General features: G+C 42.5%; 2 protein-coding genes across 2 annotated transcripts in view; both read left to right on the top strand.

The window, feature by feature from the left end:
* The window catches only part of LOC138666908 (oocyte zinc finger protein XlCOF8.4-like), a 31,564-nt gene extending 18,517 nt beyond the window's left edge, over positions 1-13,047 (top strand). Inside the window, exon 5 of the mRNA XM_069755092.1 lies at positions 12,899-13,047. Coding sequence (XP_069611193.1) covers positions 12,899-12,927 — 29 coding nt within the window. The 3' untranslated portion in view covers positions 12,928-13,047. The remainder of the gene's footprint in view (positions 1-12,898) is intronic.
* Positions 12,933-14,072, top strand: LOC138666400 (zinc finger protein 300-like). Its single transcript, XM_069754627.1, has 2 exons — positions 12,933-12,968; positions 13,045-14,072. Exons 1-2 carry the CDS (start codon positions 12,933-12,935, stop codon positions 13,963-13,965), a joined length of 957 nt encoding a protein of 318 aa, XP_069610728.1. The 3' UTR covers positions 13,966-14,072.
* Positions 14,073-24,143: the final 10,071 nt, after the last annotated feature.

The raw sequence follows: 24,143 nt of genomic DNA, 5'->3' as shown, positions 1-24,143 counted from the left end.
CAAAAGCTACAAGTTTGTCAGACCAAAGTGGTCTTTCTAGGTCATTGCATTTCTCAAGGTAAAAAGCATCTTACACCACAAAGAACTGAAGCAATAAGACAGATGAATGAGCCTAGAAATCATAAACAGCTACGAGCATTTTTAGGAATAGTGTCTCATTGTAGACAATGGATTATACATGCCAGTCAACTAATGCAACCACTGTATGACTGTGTAAAAAGTGAACCTTATTTGTTGACAAAAGAAGGTCAGATTTCGTTCCAACAATTAAAAGATGCCCTTGTTTCAGCTCCAGCGTTAGGGCTACCAGACTACACCAAACCGTTTCAGCTTATGGCTGCAGAAGTTGATTCCCATGCTACAGGAGTTCTTACCCAGAAGCATGCAGGGAAACAAAGACCAATTGCATATCTTTCAGCAAGGTTAGATCCCGTAGCTAGAGCAGCGCCAACCTGTGTACGTGTAGTTGTTGCTGTCTCACTATTGTTGGACAAAGCATCAGAAATTGTTCTAGAGTATCCACTCACAGTTCAAACTACACATGATGTTTATGGGATATTAAACCAGGTCCAACCAAAACACATTTCCATGGCCAGACATTTGCGGCTACAGTGTTCTTTGTTGCTCCCCTCTACTATCACATTTGCTAGGCTTCAGACTCTCAATATAGCTACACTGCTACCTCTCGAGTCTGAAGGGGGGAATAAGGACACTGATCCACACGCAAATTTTTTCCCTACAGACACACATGATTGTACAGAGCTCATTTTACAAGAAACGGTAGGCTTACCCAATGTATCCGAAACACCACTTCAAAATCCAGATTTAGAGCTGTTTATAGATGGTAGCAGGTTTGCAGATGACACAGGTAACTTCCATACAGGGTATGCAGTTGTGTCAGAATCTGAAACTCTCAAAGCAGAACCACTTCCACCGAAACAGTCTGCACAAGAAGCAGAACTAACAGCATTGATTGAAGCTCTTAAAATAGCTGAGAACCAGACAGCTAATATATACACTGATTCTAGGTATGCACATGGTATTGTGTTTGATTTTGGAGTAATCTGGAGAGCTAGAGGTTACATGACAGCGTCAGGACAACCTGTAAAACATGCTTCTCTGATCAAACAGATCTTAGAGGCTGCACAAGAAACAAAAGAAGTAGCAGTAATCAAGGTAGCTGCACATGTGAGACTCGACACTAGGGAATCTAGGGGAAATGATAGGGCTGATAAAGCAGCCAAAGCAGCAGCTGTCCAACCCTTACAACAGGTTCATACTGTAAACCCCACAGAAAATACTGAAGATAGACTGAGACAAGCACAGGAAGATGCAGGAGAAGAGGAGAGGGACAGGTGGAAAAAGGAAGGGGCAGAAGAACAAGCGGGAATTTGGAAGAAAGATGGACTAATATGTCTACCTAGAGCCTGGTATCCGATTGTAGTTGGTGGACTGCACCACCCTACTCATGTGTCTGCAAATGCAATGACACTACTGGCAAAGCAAGTCTGGTTGGCTCCAGGTTTTGGCAACTATGCAAGAGACTATTGTGCTGCATGCGCTATATGCCTGGCACATAATCCCGGACAGACAACAAAGACCCCTATGAAGCACCACGTCCGACCTCTCTACCCGTTTCAGCGATTACAAATAGACTTTATCCAGCTGCCAAAAAGTAATGGGTATGAGTATGTGTTGGTATGTGTGGACATGTTCTCGGGGTGGCCAGAGGCCTATCCAGTTCGGAAGGCTTCAGCTAAAAACACTGCTGTAAAGCTAGTTGCCGAACTGATACCCCGTTACGGTCTCCCTGAAGTGATCGAGTCAGATAGGGGTACTCATTTCACTGGAGAAATATTTCAAAATGTACTGAAAATGTTGGGTGTTGAAAGTCAGTTACACACTCCGTACCATCCTCAAAGTTCTGGTAAGGTGGAACGCATGAATGGAACTTTAAAATTAAAAATACAGAAAGCCATGGCTGAAACAGGAAAGCCTTGGACAGAATGCCTTCCACTGGCCCTTTACTCAATACGCAATACCCCAAGGGGTAAGACTAAACTGTCTCCATATGAAATTTTGTTTGGCAGGACTGCCAATTTAGGATGTTATTTTCCACAGCAACTTGTGTTAAATATTGAGTCATTGACTTCTTATGTGCAAAATCTTCAGAAACAATTAACTAAGGTGCATGCACAAGTTTTTGCTTCCCTTCCAGATCCTGACAACACAGAAGGAAGTCACAAGTTGGAACCAGGTGATCAAGTCTATGTAAAAAGACACACCAGAAAGGCTCTAGAACCAAGGTTTGACGGACCCTTCCAAGTCCTGTTGACAACACCTACATCAGTCAAGCTTGAAGGAAAGGCATCATGGATACATGCAAGCCATTGCAAGAAAAGCAGTATAAACTCATGATATTGATGTTAATAATGATAACCTCAACGGAGGCGTGGGATAGACTGAATTCTCTAGCCCCTTTGAACAATAGATTCGTACAACATCATAGAAAATTAGTGCATGACTTGTTAAACAATACACAAACCCTGACAGATTGTTGGATCTGTACCCATTCGCCGGTATCAGCCACAAGTATACCTTTTCTAGCAGTTCCCGTATTAGCAGAAGAAATATTCGCTTGGCCTAATTGTTCAGACAACCTGGCCAACAACCAAATTGGCAATGCTAGGCTGTGGAATACTACAATCGCCATACCAATTGTGGGATGGGTAGAATTTCCTTGGTGGCAGGGTAATCTCTCAGGGAGTAACACACATCTACAATATTTAGCATTTAGGGGAGGAAAATGGGTACCTAGAAATAAGACTGGATTAACTAATTTAGGACAGGTCCCCACAGAAAATCTACAGCTTAGTTTCAGTACAACCGTCCCCCCCTCTGATGCTTTCAAACCTGTAGTATTGGAAAGATACATACATAATAGAAAATGGAAACATTCTAAATTGTTCCCCCAAGGTGATGCAAACAGTTGTACAAGTAAGCTGGGGAACCTGGTTTGTAATGAATCCAATGAGTATATCAAAGGAATGCCTGTATGTGGGAATCCCGCAGCCGGGTACTGTAGCCCCTTGGGACAAAAACCCTCTTGGTGTATGCTTCAGAATGTATCTAGATTTGTGGACTTGGCTCACAGATTGGTATTGCAGCACTCAGCTCTATGGGATCTGCCTGAAGGTACATTTTGGATATGCAGAGAAGGAGCATATAAATGGCTTCCCGTAGGTATAAAGGGTACTTGTACATTAGGACGCCTAACCCCGGCTACATTCATAATTTCAAATAAACAAGTGAATATGCAAGCCGTGCCCAAGCACACACTGTATAAAAGAGCTGCAGATAACTCACCACGTCCCTCGGGGAGGCCACATATAGTACAAATGGGAATTCCTAACAAAATTGCTAGTACCATTTTTATTTATCCTATGTTAACACAGATGTGGGATAAATTAGTTAGAGCCACGGATTATCTAGATGATCAGATCTGGGATATATTGGATATACTAAACACTAGTATAGCTGTACAGAATCAGCTTATAATAGTCACTAACCAACATACCCTGGTATTGGATTACCTAACTGCCTCACAAGGGGGTATGTGTCAAATCATCGGACCCACCTGCTGTCATTATATAGACCCGAATAGTACTATGAGTATGACATTTAAATTAAAGGACGTACAACGACTCAGAGATCAGTATGACAAAGACAATGACCAGAATAAGGATAGCTGGTGGTCAGATACCTTTTCTTTTCTTAACCCAGCCAACTGGTTCAGAGGAATCGGTGGGTGGGTTGCTGGGATTATGCAGAGCATAATACATATAGTTATGATTATTGTAGTCATATACGTACTATTCCAGATTGTGCTCAAGAGTATCTCAGTATGCACAGATAAACTTTGTGTAATAGATGCAAGAGTATAAAGTTTTTTTCCTTCTTCTCTTATGTTATCCTTTGCTAATACTGATTATTGCGCTTATTTTGCTATCCCTTTGTAATATCTGTACTTATTGCAAAACAAAGAAAAGGTTGCGATAGTTAAACGGAAGAATTAATACTAGATTTGATTCTCTTATTGAATACAAGCATGTACATGTGTAATACCAAATAAAGGCTTTGTCTTTGGCCCTGTGGTAATAAAATAAATAAAAGAAAATGTCAAAGGGGGGAATTGTGGAGATCAGACTGAACTAAAGGAATCCATCTTGTCTTCTTCCTGAGAAATCTCGCTTACAACAAGATACATTTCTGCTGACTTGACATTTCCTTTTATGGAAGTAATCATGTGTGCATTCCTTCTTTCAATAGCAGCCTTTCATTCACCTTCCAGATGATGTAACTTTCTACTGATAAAGACTGGTATAGATTGTTTATGTAAGAGATAGTGAAATATGAGCGCTTGTGCGCATGTCTGTAAAAGAATAATTCTTTTCTATATAAAGGAAGGGCAAAGCCCAGAGAGAGAGATGTGCTCCTGGGCTTCCCCTGTATATGATCACACAATACCTTGTTTGCGTGTCATTTACTCAGGATCCCTACCTCTAGTAAGCCAGGGACTGAGAAGGACTTAACAGTTTCTTTGGAGAGTTACCATCTTCTGAGTTGGATTATGAATGTCCCTAAAAGCCAATTCATAAGAGCTCATAGGAACTGTTCAAAACCGAATGACTTTGACGTAGAGGCTGATACTTTAATTGAACGGTTCCATCATAAAGGATATGATAAGACCTTGTTGACACAAACGAGAGCTGGTGGAAAAATTACCACGTGAAAAATTACTCCAACATAAGAAGAAAACCAGGAATTATTTGCCAAATGAGGAAGTCCCTATTATAACTCAGTACAATTCCAACAGTAAAATCGTGAAAAGGATTGTATATAAACATTGGAGTATCCTAAAGGAGGATAAGGTCATTGGGGAATCATCACCAGAACGTCCCAGATTTATATATAGGAAGGCTAACAATTTGGGCAATATAATAGCCCCAACGATTTCCAAACCCCCCAGTTTACGAGCTTTTGACCCGCAACATCTTCCTTGTGTTTTTTTTCATGTAAAAGATGCCTATCGTGTAAAAAACCTAGGCACCAAAAATCAATTTGCCATTGCCAACCAGCCCACGGAAGTTGGCATCAAGGACTTTATTACATGCGCCACCCAGGGGGTAATTTATGGTATGAAATGCCCCTGTGGGAAATTATACATAGGGCGAACTATACGCCCAATGAGTGTAAGAATTGCAGAGCATTTAATAATAATAATAATAATAATAATAATTTTTATTTATATAGCGCCAACATATTCTGCAGCACTTTACAATTAAGCGGGGACATGTACAGACAATAAATTCAGTACAAGTTAAGACAATTTAAACAGTGACATTAGGGGTGAGGTCCCTGCTCACAAGCTTACAATCTACAAGGAAATGTGGGGACACAATAGGTGAAAAGTGCAATTATAATAAATAGGGATTTTCATATAAAGCTGCATGATCCGGTCATCACCCCATGTGTTTAAGTGCAATAGTCAAGTATCAAGTGCAGTTATCGAGTGCATGGAGGTTGTGGAGACAGATGAATAGTAGGGTGCAGATTCAGAGTAATATTTGGAAGGAGGGAACAGGACAAAGTTAGTTTACTGAGTAGTTGACGTGGTAGGCTTGTTTGAAGAGTTGGGTTTTTAAAGCGCGCTTGAATAGGTCGGGGCTGGGTATCAGTCTGATCTTCTGAGGAAGTGCATTCCAGAGAGCTGGCGCAGCACGAGAGAAGTCTTGGAGACGGAGGTGCGAGGTTCGGATTACGGGGGATGTTAGTCTTAGGTCATTTGTAGAACGGAGGGCACGTGTAGGGCAGTAGACGGAGATGAGAGAGGAGATATAAGGCGGTGCAGAACTGTGGAGAGCTTTGTGGGTGAGAGAGATGAGTTTATACTGGACCCTGTAGCGAATGGGTAGCCAGTGTAATGACTGGCACAAGATGGAGGCATCGGTGAAGCAGCTGGACAGAAATATGACCCTGGCTGCTGCATTCAAGATGGATTGGAGAGGAGAAAGTTTGGAAAGAGGGAGACCGATCAGAAGAGAGTTGCAGTAGTCCAGACGAGAATGAATAAGAGCAACAGTAAGAGTCTTAGCAGTTTCAAAGGAGACAAAAGGTCGGATTCTGGAGATGTTTTTAAGATGCAGGTGACAGGAGCGAGTGAGTGATCGGATATAGGGAGTAAAGGAAAGTTCGCTGTCGAATATGACCCCAAGACAGCGGGCATGCTGTTTGGGAGTTATGGTTGAACCCTCCAGGGTAATTTCGATGTTGTTGGGTAGAGTGAGGTTAGTAGAAGGGAGAAACACAAGAAGTTCAGTTTTGGAGAGATTTAGTTTCAGATAGAGGGAGGACATGATGTTAGAGACAGCAGACAGACAATCCTTGGTATTTTGAATTGGGGTAGGGGTGATGTCGGGGGAAGAAGTGTATAATTGGGTGTCGTCAGCATAGAGATGATACTGGAACCCAAATCTGCTGATTGTTTGTCCAATAGGGGCAGTGTATAGAGAGAAGAGGAGGGGGCCCAGGACTGAGCCCTGCGGAACCCCGATAGTTAGGGGACGAGGAGAGGAAGAGGAGCTGGCAAAAGATACAGTGAAGGAGCGGTCAGAGAGGTAGGAGGAGAACCAGGAGAGGGCTGTGTCCTTGAGGCCTATGAAGCGGAGCATGGTGAGAAGGAGCTGGTGATCCACAGTATCAAATGCGGCAGAGAGATCCAGGAGAGTGAGCAGAGAGCAATGACCTTTGGATGTAGCTGTTATTAGATCATTACAGACTTTAGTGAGGGCAGTTTCAGTAGAGTGTAAAGAGCAGAAACCAGATTGTAAGGGGTCAAGAAGAGAGTTATCCGAGAGATAGCGGATAAGACGGGAGTGGACCAAGCGTTCCAGGAGTTTAGAGATGAAGGAAAGGTTAGAGACAGGTCTGTAGTTAGCCGTGCAGTTCTGGTCCAGGGATGGCTTTTTAATTAAAGAGGTAATGATGGCATGTTTAAATGAGGAGGGAAAGATGCCTGAGGAAAGAGAGATGTTAAATATTTTAGTCAGGTGAGTGGTGACTACTAGTGAGAGAGACTGCAGGAGAGGTGAAGGAATGGGGTCACTATTGCAGGTTGGGGTGCCGAGCAGAAGTGAGGAGCTTGGAAACTTCTTCTTCTGAAACAGGCTCAAAGATGTCTAATGAGCTTGAGGTGCGGCAGGGAAGGGGATCCAGGCACTGAGGAGATTGGGCCGAGATATCCTGATGGATGTGGTTGATTTTTTCTAGGAAATAAGTGGCCAGATCCTCACCAATGAGATTGGAGATGGGGGCCTGTACTTTATGTTTCAGGAGGGAGTTTAAGGTTTCAAAAAGACATTTTGGGTTGTTGGATAGTGAGGTGATGAGGGTGGTGAAGTAGGATTGTTTGGCCAGAGAAAGGGCAGAGTTATAGGTTTTGAGCATGAACTTATAGTGGATGAAGTCTTCTGCTAAGAGAGATTTTCTCCACTGCCGCTCTGCACACCTTGAGCACCGCTGAAGAAAGCGTGTTTGCATAGTGTGCCAGGGCTGCTGTTGTCTGTGTCGGGTCTTTCTGCATGTAGAAGGTGCTGCTTCATCCAGGGCATTCTTCAGTGTAATATTGAAGTGTGACAATGCTAAGTCTGGACAGGAGAGTGAAGAGATGGGGGCTAAAGATGTGTGGAGCTTGTCCATAAGCTGCTGGATATTAATGGTATGTGTATTCCGATAAGTGTGGTAAGTGGTGGTGTCCCGGGTGAGGAGACAATTCTTGACAGAGAAGGAAAGAAGGTTGTGGTCCGAGAGCGGGAGAGTGGAGTTAGTAAAGTCGTGCAGCGATCCAGGACGGGAGAAAACCAGGTCCAGAGTATTCCCGTCCTCATGCGTAGAAGAATTAGTAAACTGAGAGGTTGAATAAAGAAGTTAGAGAGAGAAGATGAGAGGCAGATTGGGAGAGGGGATCATTGATGGGGATGTTAAAGTCTCCCATGATGAGGGTGGGGATGTCACAGGATAGAAAGTGAGTAAGCCAGGTGGCAAAGTGGTCTAGAAACAGGCAGCAGGAGCCTGGAGGGTGATAAACAACCACCACCCGCAAGGAGAAGGGCTTAAAGAGTCTGACGGCGTGGACTTCAAAGGAAGGAAATGTAAGTGAGGGAACCGGGGGGGATGACCTGGAAAGCACATTGTGATGAAAGGAGTAAACCAACACCTCCACCTTGTCTGTTCTCAGGTCTGGTGGTATGTGAAAATTTCAGCCCACCAAACGAGAGAGCGGCAGCAGCGGTGGTGTCTGAGTGCTGGATCCAGATTTCTGTAATAGCCAGAAGGTTAAGGGAATTAGAGAGGAAAAGATCGTGACTGTAAGTTAGCTTGTTACACACAGACCGTGCATTCCAGAGAGCACAGTGGAAAGCAATAGGAGAAGGCATGCACTGAATGTTAATAAGATTAGCAGGGTTTCTATATGTAGCTGGAGGAGAGGAATGTATGCTGGTGGAGGGAGGTCCAGGGTTTGGGGAGATGTCACCTGCAACTAGTAGAAGGAGAAAAAACAGAAAGAGCAGGTGGTGGGATGATTTGTATGAACGTTTTGAGTGCTGCATGGCGGTAGTGGCTGGTTTGGAGTGGGTAAGAAATGTCAGTAGAGCCTCAGAGTTATACGTGGGAGAGGGGAGAAGGGAGGGGTGGATATAGAGAGAGTGCCCAGAATGTGTTAAAGGGCGGGCGATTTGTGAGAAAGCAGAAGTAAAAACAATATTAGTAATAAATTCATGGGCCATCCTTTATCACAACACTTTGCAAAGTATCATGGGGGCTCAATTAAAGATATCATAATCACTGGAATCAAAATAGTTAAAAAGAGTTGGAGAAAGGGCAATTTTATTCACCAAATGTCACGAGAAGCGAGCAGGTGGATTTTTGAAATGAACACTCTTATACCCAATGGCTTGAATAGCGAAATAGAATTGTTCGCTTTGAATACATAATACAGGACTCCTACCAGCTGCATGATATATAAGCGCCCATTCTGCTAACCGGACCATCCCTGACAAAGGAATCAGTGTATTTCGAAACTCGTTGGATTTTGGTCCATTGTGCGCTCCATAGCCAGTCACGTGATTCATCCCGTCACGTCACGCAAGGTCCTGCAGCTCCTCTGCACCTCGCCGGCTTTACTATAGATCCCGTGCAAGCATCTACTGCACGTGGCAGCTTGATATTTCCCAGAGGGGCGTCTGTTACCGGCCGGAACGGCGCCCCAACTTCTTGGGTATCCTTTTTCTTTTTTTCCCTTGCTCTGGACTCTGGTTATGATGCCATACTTTGGTGGACATTGAACCAAGTTCAAACAAGAGGACCTACACATCATAAGAACTGCTCTCAGTTAGGACCATAATTCGTACGCCGCTATCTTTTTTCAGAGAGGTAATTTGATATTTTCTTTTTTGATTTTATCTGAGTATCAAGGTTTTTTCTTCCTTTTATATTGCATAGTTATATTCTCATATTAGGTTGTTTGTTTGTTTTTTTAAGTGTTCTCAGTTTCTTAGCGCAAATATAAATTTATCTTTTACAAATCGTTTTATACTGGACAAATAGGGTGGTATTGTCCCTTTGTTTGCTGCAGAGACTCGAGACTGTGTGCTGCGCCCTTGGTTGCTTACTTATATTTTAAAAAAAAACCTAGATCTCTTGGGTGTCTATGAACTCATAATTACCTGGATAATCATAATGGCAGGTCAGTTTTATAATTTAGTGAACCTAGTAAAAAAGCCAAACAGAAAACAAGTGTGGCCTTGCACTTTTTTTGCAATTTCCTGGAATTTTTTTCCCATTTTCTAGTACACGACATGGTAAAAATAAAAAAGTTATGGCTCTAGGAAGAAGGGGAGCGAAAAACGACAACTCAAAAATGAAAATACCTCTGGGATTAAGAGGTTAATTATAGAGCTACCCTACGTCATTTTTTGGAGGGGTCCCCCATTACAATAAACAGTAAAGGCTAAGTATACAACTGAGAGGTGATATTAATAGCCTGGGAAACTCTATGGGTTTTACCCCCTCCCCAGGTTATAAACATCAGGCCACAACTGTCAGCTTTCCCTCTGCTGGTTCTGAAAATTAAGCCCATGCAATTTTTTCAGAAAAATAATCATTTAATTAAATACATGTATAGTAAACTGCAAACGCATTGTACTACTTATATATGTTGCCAAAAGGAGAGCAATTCAGAGCAATGATTTATAAAACAAACTTTAATTGTCATAAATAATACAAAAACATATATCAAAATATTACACTATCTAATGACTAGAGCACAGGATGAATGTCCCAGGAATGCTGGAAAAGCGCCCATCCCCCCGCTCCCCCAGATGTAAATACCCTTGTAATGGTATGCATAAGAAAAAGCACCTACACTATCCAACCAAAGTCACCCCAAAGCAGTGGGACTCTATAGTAATGCCATTAAGTATGGTGGTGGAAAAAGGGTGCTAGCACTTACCACTACACAGAGGTAGGGGGGGGCGGTCAGGCGATGGTCCCCAACGCACGTTTCGTGGCCACCAGTGCCACTTCCTCAGGGGGATGACTTATATATATATATATATACTTATATATGTGACTGACATCTTTTATATCGATTTATTCTATGTGTATATACTGTATGTAATCTATCTATTCTCTCTATTCTATTATGTCGGGTCCTGCTGTGATTTTACTGTACGTCGCTGATAAATTGCCGGCTTGTCATTAATCAATCTATATATGTGTGTGTGTGTGTATATATATATATATATGTATATATATATATATATAAAGAATATTTCCGTGGAAAATATGTGTAAATGACAGGAAATTACTCTGTCAAAGCTCATGTTAAAATCATATTGCTATTGGATAGCAATCACATGGCATTCGGATGTCAGTCCGATGCTAAGTGTGAAAAATCGGATTGTTCTCACATGAAAATCGCATGGCACTTGCATGACACTAGTCCTACTTTTCTTGACCGAAATCGGAACCTTTTTTTTTTTTCACGGTAATGGGTACAAGCCCTTAACACCTAATCCTTCTGAAGCCATTGTCCCAAGTAAACAAACAAAAATAAAAGACAACAATATCTCTTACCTGTCCAAAGTTGAAAGAATCCAAAGTTTCCAATGCCGTAATCCATCTGTGTGACGTTTTCTCATAATAATAATCTTTATTTATATAGCGCCAACATATTCGGCAGCGCTTTACAATTCAACATTTCATATACAGCAGTCATAATAAAGTAAATGATAATACAATAGTTAATGCAAAGATATTGACGACCCTGCCTGTAAGAGCTTACAATCTACAATATGGTAGGAGTGACACAAAGTACAGGGACTTATTTACAATGATGGTCCAGGCATCTTGAGGAATCTGGGGCAGATAAAGGATATTTGTAGTGCTTTTGGGTGCGATGGAGTTTGATGGAGGGTTATGAGGCAACTGCTCCCGCTGAAGAGCTGGGAAAAATGACTACATGCAGCGTGAGCGGGCCCATGAACTGTGCTGACCTCAACAAGTCATTCTCCCCAGTTTTTCAACGTGAGTGGTCGCCTCGCATCACCACTCATGCTGATGAGCAAATGTCACACAGATGGATTACAGCGTGGGACACTTTGGATTCTTTCAACTTTGGACAGGTGAGGGATATATTGTTTCTTCATTTTTGTTTCTTTACAGATGACAAAGGCGTCATTGGATTAGGTGTTAAGGTGAGTAAAATGTGATTTTTTTTTTCATTTTATACTTAATTTTACTCTATGTAGACAGCGGGAGCCGAATGAAACTCTCAACAATGTCCCCTGTTCACGCTGATCACAGGCAGAGCAGGGTATAATGATGTGAGCTGTCTTCAACACCCGGAGTCCGGGATCAGCACGAACAGTACAGCTGATTCCCAGGTGCCGGAATGTGTCACACTGATGACACACGGATGTTATCTGTGTCATCAGTGTGCACGTGTGCTAAATGTTTTGTGGCCCGTGCTGCTGCTAAAAAACAGTCATGTCAGCGTGCGTTGACCGCAGACACACAGGCCGTGGAAACACACTGACATGTGCACAGATCCATTCACTTGAATGGGTCTACGTGTTTAAGTGTCTCCAGTACATATGAAAACGGTCACCACATACCAGAGACACTAACGTGTGAAGGAGGCCTTAGGGGGGGTACTCCCATTTCCAAGATCCTATCCCAAAATATAATATGTGTATTAATAATAGCAAATTCCTCCAATTAGAAATATGGTATAGCTTTCCTGATTCTCTGTCACTTAACCCATATCCAGGGCATTGCAGTAGCTTAGACATCTATGGTTATGACCACTAGCAACTATCAGTCACTATATGAGTGGTAGTAACCATGGACACCTAAGCTAATGCCATGCCCTGCACATGGGGTGAGCAACATAGCGAGTCAGAAGAATTATACCACATTTTAATTGGACATATTATTACACCTACTACATATTGGGATAGATGATCAGAGCTGGGAATACCCCTTTAAGAATCTTACATGTTTTTATGGTGTATATTTTCATCTGTTGCTATCGATTGTAACGTAATAAAGTTTACTTTTAATCCTCCCTTTATTGCTTCAAAATTTTCTACATTTGTATATTATGTTTGTACTTTAGAGGTTCAGTACCATGGGATATGTGAACAGGTGGCTCACCACTGTCTTAGGTCATAGTGTCATTATATTTTTGAGTTGTATAGAATTATGTATATAGAAATTATGTAAAATATAAGGCATTGATATTGAATAATAATAAAATCAGTTTTATTCTTGGCAGATGACTGGTGTCAAACCGAATACCTATGAAAAGCATGCCATTATTCCAACTCTACCTGCAGCCCTTCAGAGTAAAAACCAGTTATCGGAGCCTTTTCAATCAGTCACCTATTTGGATTCATCACAGACTGTTAAGCAAAATGAAAGCCATTTTCCTGTTCAGAATGTGGGAAATATTTTAAACATAAATCTAAATTGCTTGAACATGAGAGAATTCACACAGGAGAAAGGCCATTTTCATGTTCAGAATGTGGGAAATGTTTTAACCGTAAGTCAAACTTGCTTACACATTACAGAAATCACACAGGGGAGAAGCCGTATTCATGTTCAGAATGTGGGAAATGTTTTTTTAGGAAGCCAGATCTTCTTAAACATCAAAGAATTCACACAGGAGAAAAGCCATTTTCATGTTCAGAATGTGGGAAATGTTTTAGCGATAAGTCAAGCTTGCTTACACATTACAGAATTCACACGGGAGAGAAGCCATATTCATGTCCAGAATGTGGGAAATGTTTCAACCAGAAATCACATTTGCTTATGCATCATCAAATTCACACAGGGGAAAAGCTATTTTCATGTTCAGAATGTGGGAAATCTTTTAACCAGAAATCACATTTCCGTATACATCAGAGAACTCACACAGAGGTGAAGCCACATTTATGTCAAGAATGCGGGAAAAGTTTTAACTATAAATCAATTCTTCTTAGACACCAAATAATTCACACAGGGGAGAAACCATATCCATGTCCAGAATGTGGGAAATGTTTTAACCAGAAATCACAGTTAGACATACATCAGAGAAATCACACAGGGCTGAAGCCACATTTATGTCAAGAATGCGGGAAAAGTTTTAACTACAAAACAGTTCTTCTTAAACATCAGAGAATACACACAGGAGAGAAGCCATATTCATGTCCAGAATGTGGGAAAAGTTTTACTCAGAAACGAGATCTTGTTATACATCAAAGAATACACACAGGAGAGAAGCCATATTCATGTCCAGTATGTGGGAAATGTTTTAGTTCGAGTTCAAATCTTGTTAAACATCAAAGAACTCATACCGGGTAGAAACTATTTTTTATGTGGAAATGTTATTCTTGGGAATCATATCTCCTTCATCATCTAAAAACTCATGTAGAGTGGGAAGGAAATAAATAATTAATAAGGGAAATCAATCAGGCAGTAGAGTTACATTTAGTTGACAAAAGGGTGAAACTGGATATGCCAATATTATAAGCACAAAGGGGCTTTTGCTGGAGGTAGGTGTCAATCCTGGCACCTTAGCTCCTGGATTCTCAGCAAATGGTCTGCACTAGAAGGAATATCTCCTATTGTCTGTGTAGGAAAAGACAGGTATTTGAAAGGGCACAACGTGGCTCATTGTTCATTTGTTGACATCATCGTTTAACCACTTCCCGACTTGCGCTGTATATACACGGCGCCGCAGAAGCTGTGTTCCCGCAAACCGCTATATAGATATGGTGCAGTGATCAGCTAGATCAGCGATCTGTCATTATACAGTTGATGTCTCATCTGGGGACAATGTAAAAGAGTATAAAAAAAGGTAATACATTGTAAAAAAAAAAAAATGTAAATCATAAAATAAAGAACAAAAAAAGAAAAAATATTAATCCTATAAATACATTTATTTATGTTTAAAATAAAATAAAAAGTACACATATTTGGTATAGTCTCTTCTGGAACTACATGACTGTCCCACTAGTCCCTATAAAACTGTCCCACTGTCCCCTTCAGTGAACACCGTAAAAACGAACAAACAAAAAAATCAAGGCAAAAAACTATGCTTTATCATCATATTGCTGAAGAAAAGGTGGAAAAATATGCAATAAAGAAAAGCAATCTACATAAAAATTGTACAGCTGAAAACGTCATCTTATCTAGCAAAAAGCAAGCCGCCATACGGGTCCGTCAGCAGAAAAATAAAAGTTATAGTTCTCATAATAAAGCGATTCTTTTTTGTATGAAATAGATTTTAATTGTGTAAAACCACTAAAACATAAAAAAATATAAATGAGGTATCGCTGTAATCGTACTGACCCGAAGAATAAAACTGCCTTATCAATTTTACTACATGCTGAACGGCATAAAAAAAAAAAAAATATATATATATATATATATATATATATATATATATATATATTCAATGATTACCCTAAGGCGTCACTTCAGACAAGATGGGTCAATGAGTATTTTTGGATACAAAAAAACATGCTTTATTTTATTACAAAAAAAAATGCACCACTAGATTAAAATACAGAGAACAGAGCACACTCACTAAGCAGGCAAGAAAAGAAAAGGGGAGTCCAAAGTTAATTTAGTACAAAGTCGCTGTAACAACTCTGCTGGCATCACGGCATGGCCTCACATCTCTCACACAATCTTACCCACTGCTCCTGGCCATGATGTGCTTTCTCTTTAATGCCAGCTCCATGTTCTGTGTCTCTGCTCTCTGCATGCCTCATGGCTATGTGTATAGGGGCCGGCGCCTGAACTCTCTGGTTCTTATAGGAATCAGGTGCACCTGTCCAATCAGTTCCTGACCAATTACCAAGAGGCCTCCTGTATATAGTGCAGCTCCACCCTGTGGTCTGGGCCGGTGCAATGTGTTAGCTCAGTTAGTGTTTAGCTGCTGAGTTTGCCTGGCCTTGCTCTGAGCTTTTCTCTGTGCTTTTGCCTTGTTCTTGTAGTCCACCCTCCAGGAGGCAGAATATCCTGGTCCCTGTGTCTTTGTCCCTGTGTCTTGTTCTATTGCCTTGTCTGTACTTTGTCTTTTCTCGGTCTCCTTGTTTGTGGCTTCCTTCCCTGCTTTCTTTCCTTGTGTTTTCTGTCTGTTTACACTCCGCACTCTTGCGGCTCTGCACTCAGACCTTGCTTCGTACTCTCTGGCTTTGCTCTATGGCTCCGCTCTTTGCGGTTCTATCTGGCTCCGCTCTTTGCGGTACTATCTGGCTCCGCCTCCTGTGTTTCTGCACTTGGCTCCGTCTCTGCTCTTGGCTCCGCCTCCAGCGTCTCCGCTCTTGGCATTACCTCCAGCGTCTCCGCTCTTGGCTCTGCCTCCAGCGTCTCCGCTCTTGGCTCCGCCTCCAGCGTCTCCGCTCTTGGCTCCGCCTCCAGCGTCTCCGCTCTTGGCTCCGCCTCCAGCGTCTCCGCTCTTGGGGTTACCTCCAGCGTCTCCGCTCTTGGCTCCGCCTCCAGCGTCTCCGCTCTTGGCGTTACCTCCAGCGTCTCCGCTCTTGGCTCCGCCTCCAGCGGCTCCGCCTCCAGCGTCTCCGCTCTTGGCTCCGCCTCCAGCGTCTCCGCTCTTGGCTCCGCCTCTAGCATCTCTGCTCTTGGCTCCGCCTCTAGCATCTCCACTCTTGGCTCCGCCTCCAGCGTCTCCGCTCTTGGCTCCGTCTCCGCCTCCAGCGTCTCTGCCCTTGGCTCCGCCTCTTGCGGCTCCGTCCTTGGCTCTGCCTTCTCCTTCTCTTCTCTTAGTTCCACCTTCTACTTGTTACTTGGTCCTCCTGTGTGAACAGGTCCCTACCTGTTCCTTCATTCTCCTTTCCTTCTGGCTTGTTTCCGTACCTGCATCTTCTGTGTGTACAGGTCCCTACCTGTTCCTTCATCACACTCACAATAGGACTGCACTCGGGTGTCATCAGAGTGCAGCCTGATTCATACACCACATCAACCAGTCCTGTGTATCCTGTGTTCCTGCCAGTCCTGCCGTTCCTGCCCTGCCTTCCAGTCCTGTGCCTCCCAATCCTGTGTTCCTGCCGTTCCTGCCCTGCCTTCCAGTCCTGTGTTCCTGCTGTCCTAGCCAGCCCTGTTTCCTGCCGTGTCTCTGCCAGCCCTGAGTTCTCTGCCGTGTCTCTGCCAGCCCTGTCTCAGCCGTGCCAGCCTACTCGTCTGTGTTCCAGCCGTGCTCTTCTGCCAGTCCTGCCTAATGCCCGCACCAATCCAGGTGTTCCTGTCTCCCAAGTGGGATCAGCAGCCACAGCCAGACACCACCCTGGATTAGCACCTGGCAGCTGCCTGCTGCACAAGCCTGTCCTCACCATCAGAGGCTCCAGTAAAAACCCAGGCAGCTGTCATAGTCACGCCCCTTCCAGGGTAGTCTGGTTTGTGGCACAGTGGGGCCACAAACCCCCCGAGCTCACGCCCACCAGTCAGGGCGTGAGCGTGACAGTCGCCATCTAAAGTGACTAATTAATTAGCCACAAGGAGCACATGAATATGTGTCCTATTAGTTTTGCCCCTTTACACCACGAGGGGTCAAAATCGTATGATCCCGTATGGGGAATTCAATTAGTACTCAATATTGACAAAGAGAAAACATGATAGTGTCTGACACTGAAAAAAGACTCTGAATAAAGTGCTGGACCGTACCAAAATTGAATACGTGTACGCGAGTATTAATCCTATTGTCTCCTAACAGGAATAAAATTAGAGCCCAGAATCGGGCAACCCGGCGTGTAAACAAGTCACAATCTAAGAAACTGGCAACATAAGGGGCGATAGAGAAATACTTACAATAACATCTAGTAGGTTAGGATTCCCCAGGCCTGCCGCCGCTACGCGCGTTTCGCAACTTCTTTGTCAGAAGACGTGGCCTTACCTAGATCCGGCGTGAGTATAAATTTCAGCTGACGGCCAATAAGGAGCGTCGCATAGTAAAAGTGCCGGGTCGTGATCGGTGTATACGTGAAAACAGGACTGTCTTAAAAGTGGGTACTTCTTCCTGCGCTACTGGAGCGCACGCCATCCACCGCTGCATAGCAACAGGGACAGCCTGCCACTCCTGTGGAACGCATCAGGAAGACCAAGGCTGGGTCGATTCCAGGCATGCGCACTAGAACTGGAAAGAGGGTAAATGTGGAATTACGCCATAAAACAGGAGGACTAACGGTATGAAAAATGGCTATTTGTGTAATCTGAAGTGAATAAACTGTAATCAGACCATAAAAGAAGGGGTGATTAAGCCCACTAACCATTATCTTGGATTGAAAGGTGTATATTTGGGTAAAAATAATAAAAGAAAAATAAGGAATAAAAGAGTGTAATGCCTGTGAAAAAATAATAATGGAAGAAATTGAAATAATGAAATCACCGCAAAAGAAAAGAATAGTGTGTGAAAACGGAAAAAGAATGAATTATGAAAACATGGGTAAATGACGTGGGATGCACAAAGAATATACCCAGATGACCCATTAACCCCTTTACCCCCAAGGGTGGTTTGCACGTTAATGACCGGGCCAATTTTTACAATTCTGACCACTGTCCCTTTATGAGGTTATAACTCTGGAACGCTTTAATGGATCCTGGTGATTCTGACATTGTTTTCTCGTGACATATTGTACTTCATGACAATGGTAAAAATTCTTTGATAGTACCTGCGTTTATTTGTGAAAAAAACGGAAATTTGGCGAAAATTATGAAAATTTCGCAATTTTCCAACTTTGAATTTTTATGCAATTAAATCACAGAGATATGTCACACAAAATACTTAATAAGTAACATTTCCCACATGTCTACTTTACATCAGCACAATTTTGGAACCAAAATTTTTTTTTAGTTAGGGAGTTATAAGGGTTAAAAGTTGACCAGCAATTTCTCATTTCTACAACACCATTTTATTTTAGGGACCACATCTCATTTGAAGTCATTTTGAGGGGTCTATATGATAGAAAATACCCAAGTGTGACACCATTCTAAAAACTACACCCCTCAAGGTTCTCAAAACCATATTCAAGAAGTTTATTAACCCTTCTGGTGCTTCACAGGAATTTTTTGAATGTTTAAATAAAAATGAACATTTAACTTTTTTTCACAAAAAATTTAATTCAGCTCCAATTTGTTTTATTTTACCAAGGGTAACAGGAGAAAATGGACCCCAAACATTGTTGTACAATTTGTCCTGAGTATGCCAATACCCCACATGTGGGGGTAAACCACTGTTTGGGCGCATGGCAGAGCTCGGAAGCGAAGGAGTGCCATTTGACTTTTCAATGCAAAATTGACTGGAATTGAGATGGGACGCCATATTTCGTTTGGAGAGCCCCTGATGTGGCTAAACATTGAAACCCCCCACAATTGACACTATTTTTGAAAGTAGACCCCCTAAGGAACTTATCTAGAGGTGTGGTGAGCACTTTGACCCACCAAGTGCTTCACAGAAGTTTATAATGTAGAACCGTAAAAATAAAAAATCATATTTTTTCACAAAAATTATCTTTTCGCCCCCAATTTTTTATTTTCCCAAGGGTAAGAGAAGAAATTGGACCCCAAAAGTTGTTGTACAATTTGTCCTGAGTATGCTGATAGCCCATATGTGGGGGTAAACCACTGTTTGGGCGGATGGGAGAGCTCGGAAGGGAAGGAGCGCCGTTTGACTTTTCAATGCAAAATTGACAGGAATTGAGATGGGACGCCATGTTGCGTTTGAAGAGCCACTGATGTCCTAAACATTGAAACCCCCCACAAGTGATACCATTTTGGAAAGTAGACCCCCTAAGGAACTTATCTAGAGGTGTGGTGAGCACTTTGACCCACCAAGTGCTTCACAGAAGTTTATAATGTAGAACCGTAAAAATAAAAAATCATATTTTTTCACAAAAATTATCTTTTCGCCCCCAATTTTTTATTTTCCCAAGGGTAAGAGAAGAAATTGGACCCCAAAAGTTGTTGTACAATTTGTCCTGAATACGCTGATACCCCATATGTGGGGGTAAACCACTGTTTGAGCGGATGGGAGAGCTCGGAAGGGAAGGAGCGCCGTTTGACTTTTCAAAGCAAAATTGACAGGAATTGAGATAGAACGCCATGTTGCGTTTGAAGAGCCACTGATGTGCCTAAACATTGAAACCCCCAACAAATGACACCATTTTGGAAAGTAGACCCCCTAAGGAACTTATCTAGAGGTGTGGTGAGCACTTTGACCCACCAAGTGCTTCACAGAAGTTTATAATGCAGAGCCGTAAAAATAAAACAAAATTTTTTTCCCACAAAAATTATTTTTTTAGCCCCCAGTTTTGTATTTTCCTGAGGGTAACAGGAGAAATTGGACCCCAAAATTTGTTGCCCAATTTGTCCTGAGTGCGATGATACACCATATGTGGGGGGAACCACTGTTTGGGCACATGGGAGGGCTCAGAAGGGAAGGAGTGCCATTTGAATGCAGACTTAGATGGAATGGTCTGCAGGTGTCACATTGCGTTTGCAGAGCCCCTAATGTACCTAAACAGTAGAAACCCCCCACCAGTGACACCATTTTGGAAAGTAGACCCCCTTAGGAACTTATCTAGATGTGTGCTGAGCGCTTTGACTCACCAAGGGCTTCACAGAAGTTTATAATGGAGAGCCGTAAAAATAAAACAAAAATTTTTTCCCACAAAAATTATTTTTTAGCCCCCAGTTTTGTATTTTCCCGAGGGTAACAGGAGAAATTCGACCCCACAATTTGTTGTCCAATTTGTCCTGAGTGCGCTGATACCCCATATGTGGGGGGGAACCACTGTTTGGGCGCATGGGAGGGCTCGGAAGGGAAGGAGCTCCATTTGGAATGAGGACTTAGATGGAATGGTCTGCAGGTGTCACATTGCATTTGCAGAGCCCCTAATGTACCTAAACAGTAGAAACCTCCCACAAGTGACACCATTTTGGAAACTAGACCCCCTAAGGAACTCATCTAGATGTGTTGTGATAGCTTTGAACCCCCAAGTGTTTCACTACAGTTTGTAACGCAGAGCCGTGAAAATGTAAAAAAAAATCTTTCCCCCCAAAATTATTTTTTAGCCCCCAGTTTTGTATTTTCCCGAGGGTAAGAGGAGAAATTCGACCCCAAAAGTTGTTGTCCAATTTGTCCTGAGTACGCTGATACCCCGTATGTTGGGGGAAACCACCGTTTGAGCGCATGGGAGGGCTCGGAAGGGAAGGAGCGCCATTTGGAATGCAGACTTAGATGGAATGGTCTGCAGACGTCACATTGCGTTTGCAGAACCCCTAATGTACCTAAACAGTAGAAACCCCCCACAAGTGACCCCATATTGGAAACTAGACCCCCCAGGGAACTAATCTAGATGTGTTGTGAGAACTTTGAACCCCCAAGTGTTTCACTACAGTTTATAACGCAGAGCCGTGAAAATAAAAAATCCTTTTTTTCGCACATAAAATATGTTTTAGCCCCGAGTTTTGTATTTTCCCAAGGGTAACAGGAGAAATTGGACCCCAAAAGTTGTTGTCCTATTTGTCCTGAGTACGCTGATACCCCATATGTTGGGGTAAACCCCTGTTTGGGCACACGGGAGAGCTCGGAAGGGAAGAAGCACTGTTTTACTTTTTCAACGCAGAATTGGCTGGAATTGAGATCGGACGCCATGTCGCGTTTGGGGAGCCCCTGATGTGCCTAAACAGTGGAAACCCCACAATTATAACTGAAACCCTAATCCAAACACATCCCTAACCCTAATCCCAACAGTAACCCTAACCACACCTCTAACCCAGACACACCCCTAACCCTAATCCCAACCCTATTCCCAACCGTAAATGTAATCTAAACCCTAACTGTAACTTTAGCCCCAACCCAAACTGTAGCCCCAACCCTAACCCTAGCCCTAACCCTAGCCCTAACCCTAACCCTAACCCTAGCCCTAACCCTAGCCCTAACTCTAACCCTAGCCCTAAAGGGAAAATGGAAATAAATACATTTTTTTAATTTTTCCCTAACTAAAAGGGTGATGAAGGGGGGTTTGATTTTCTTTTATAGCGGGTTTTTTAGCGGATTTTTATGATTGGCAGCCGTCACACACTGAAAGACGCTTTTTATTGCAAAAAATATTTTTTGCGTTACCACATTTTGAGAGCTATAATTTTTCTATATTTTGGTCCACAGAGTCATGTGAGGTCTTGTTTTTTGCGGGACGAGTTGACGTTTTTATTGGTAACATTTTCGGGCACGTGACATTTTTTGATCGCTTTTTATTCCGATTTTTGTGAGGCAGAATGACCAAAAACCAGCTATTCATGAATTTCTTTTGGGGGAGGCGTTTATACCGTTCCGCGTTTGGTAAAATTGATAAAGCAGTTTTATTCTTCGGGTCAGTACGATTACAGCGACACCTCATTTATATCATTTTTTTATGTTTTGGCGCTTTTATACGATAAAAACTATTTTATAGAAAAAATAATTATTTTTGCATCGCTTTATTCTCAGGACTATAACTTTTTTATTTTTTTGCTGATAATGCTGTATGGCGGCTCATTTTTTGCGGGACAAGATGACGTTTTCAGCGGTACCATGGTTATTTATATCTGTCTTTTTGATCGCGTGTTATTCCACTTTTTATTCGGCGGTATGATAATAAAGCGTTGTTTTTTGCCTCGTTTTTTTTTTTTTTTTTCTTACGGTGTTTACTGAAGGGGTTAACTAGTGGGCCAGTTTTATAGGTCGGGCTGTTACGGACGCGGCGATACTAAATATGTGTACTTTTATTGTTTTGTTTTTTTTATTTAGATAAAGAAATGTATTTATGGGAATAATATTTTTTTTTATTTCATTATTTTGGAATATTTTTTTTTTTTTTTTTACACATTTGAAAATTTTTTTTTTTACTTTTTTACTTTGTCCCAGGGGGGGACATCACAGATCAGTGATCTGACAGTTTGCACAACACTCTGTCAGATCACTGATCTGACATGCAGCGCTGCAGCCTTCACAGTGCCTGCTCTAAGCAGGCTCTGTGAAGCCACCTCCCTCCCTGCAGGACCCGGATCCGCGGCCATCTTGGATCCGGGGCTCGAGCAGGGAGGGAGGGAGGTAAGACCCTCGCAGCAATGCGATCACATCGCGTTGCTGCGGGGGGCTCAGGGAAGCCCGCAGGGAGCCCCCTCCCTGCGCGGTGCTTCCCTGCACCGCCGGCACATCGCGATCATCTTTGATCGCGGTGTGCCAGGGGTTAATGTGCCGGGGGCGGTCCGTGACCGCTCCTGGCACATAGTGCCGGATGTCAGCTGCGATAGGCAGCTGACACCCGGCCGCGATCGGCGGCGCTTCCCCCGTGAGCGCCGCCGATCTCGCTGGACGTACTATCCCGTCCATGGTCATAGGGGCCCACCCCACATGGATGGGATAGTACGTCCGATGTCAGAAAGGGGTTAATAATGTCAATAGTAAAATATAAAAACTTATTGTTATTGTCCGCATTCTATAGACACCATGTGCACTTGCATGCACAGATAAGAAAATAATAAATACATATGTATTTACACTTGGCAATATACCAAATAATCATATAAAATATTTTAACTAAACAGTACAGTATGTGACTATACTCAGTGCCAAACATAAACGATCCAATCAAAGATAAAGTCCGTTCTTGTTTCCTGAAGGCTGTGCTTTATAGCAGAAGAGCCAACACCGCGGGTAGAACCTCTATGTTCCTGGCGAAAATTCAGGAATCCTTTCTCCCTTACAGACCAGTTCCAGTTTCCTTCACATCTATCTCATAACACCGGCTACTTATACATATCTATAAGTAGAAAAACACATTAAAACCATATAGAAGAATAAAAACCAAAGCTAGATAAAATATTACCCAGGAATCATAAAAAGGATCCAAACCCAGGATTCTCATTTAAACCCACTGGGACCATGGTATTAAGCCTATAGATCCATCCAATTGTGACAAAACTTTAAACAAGTTCCCTCCCCTCATGCCCAATGATACCTGATTGGTGCCCATAACTCTAAGACCATTTGTTTCAGAGCTATGGAATCTTTTGAGGTGTCTCGGGAGGGTCTTCAGTTGTTCCCCATCCGCTGCGTCTTTCGACTTCTCAATATCATGAACATGTTCCCGTATTCTTATCCCTAATTCTCTAGTCACCATTCTTACATACAGTATCTCTTATTGCATGGACATATAGCTAAATAAATCACCCTCTTTGAAGAACATGTCAGACAGTTGTTGATCGAAAACGTCCAGGTTTGATCTGAATTTGTAAAGGCCTTCCCTTTCCTTACATTTTTTTACAAGGAAAAAATCCTTTGAGTTCACCAAATATACCCTTTTGTTCGTTCTTCTGTAAAGAGAAGAGACTGCGGACTAATAAATCGGATAGATTTTTAGACCTCTTGGCTGTAATGCATGGTTTGTCCAAAAGCGTTTTATTAAGAATCGGATCAGCAAGAAGGACATTCCAATGACTATGAATAATACCAGAAAATTGTTTCCACTGTTCATTGAAAG

This window comes from Ranitomeya imitator, chromosome 2 (genome assembly GCF_032444005.1).
Source record: "Ranitomeya imitator isolate aRanImi1 chromosome 2, aRanImi1.pri, whole genome shotgun sequence".
In the NCBI taxonomy this organism is placed as follows: domain Eukaryota; kingdom Metazoa; phylum Chordata; class Amphibia; order Anura; family Dendrobatidae; genus Ranitomeya; species Ranitomeya imitator.
Note: the sequence above shows the minus strand (reverse complement) of the source record. Positions and strands in the feature narration are given on the sequence as shown.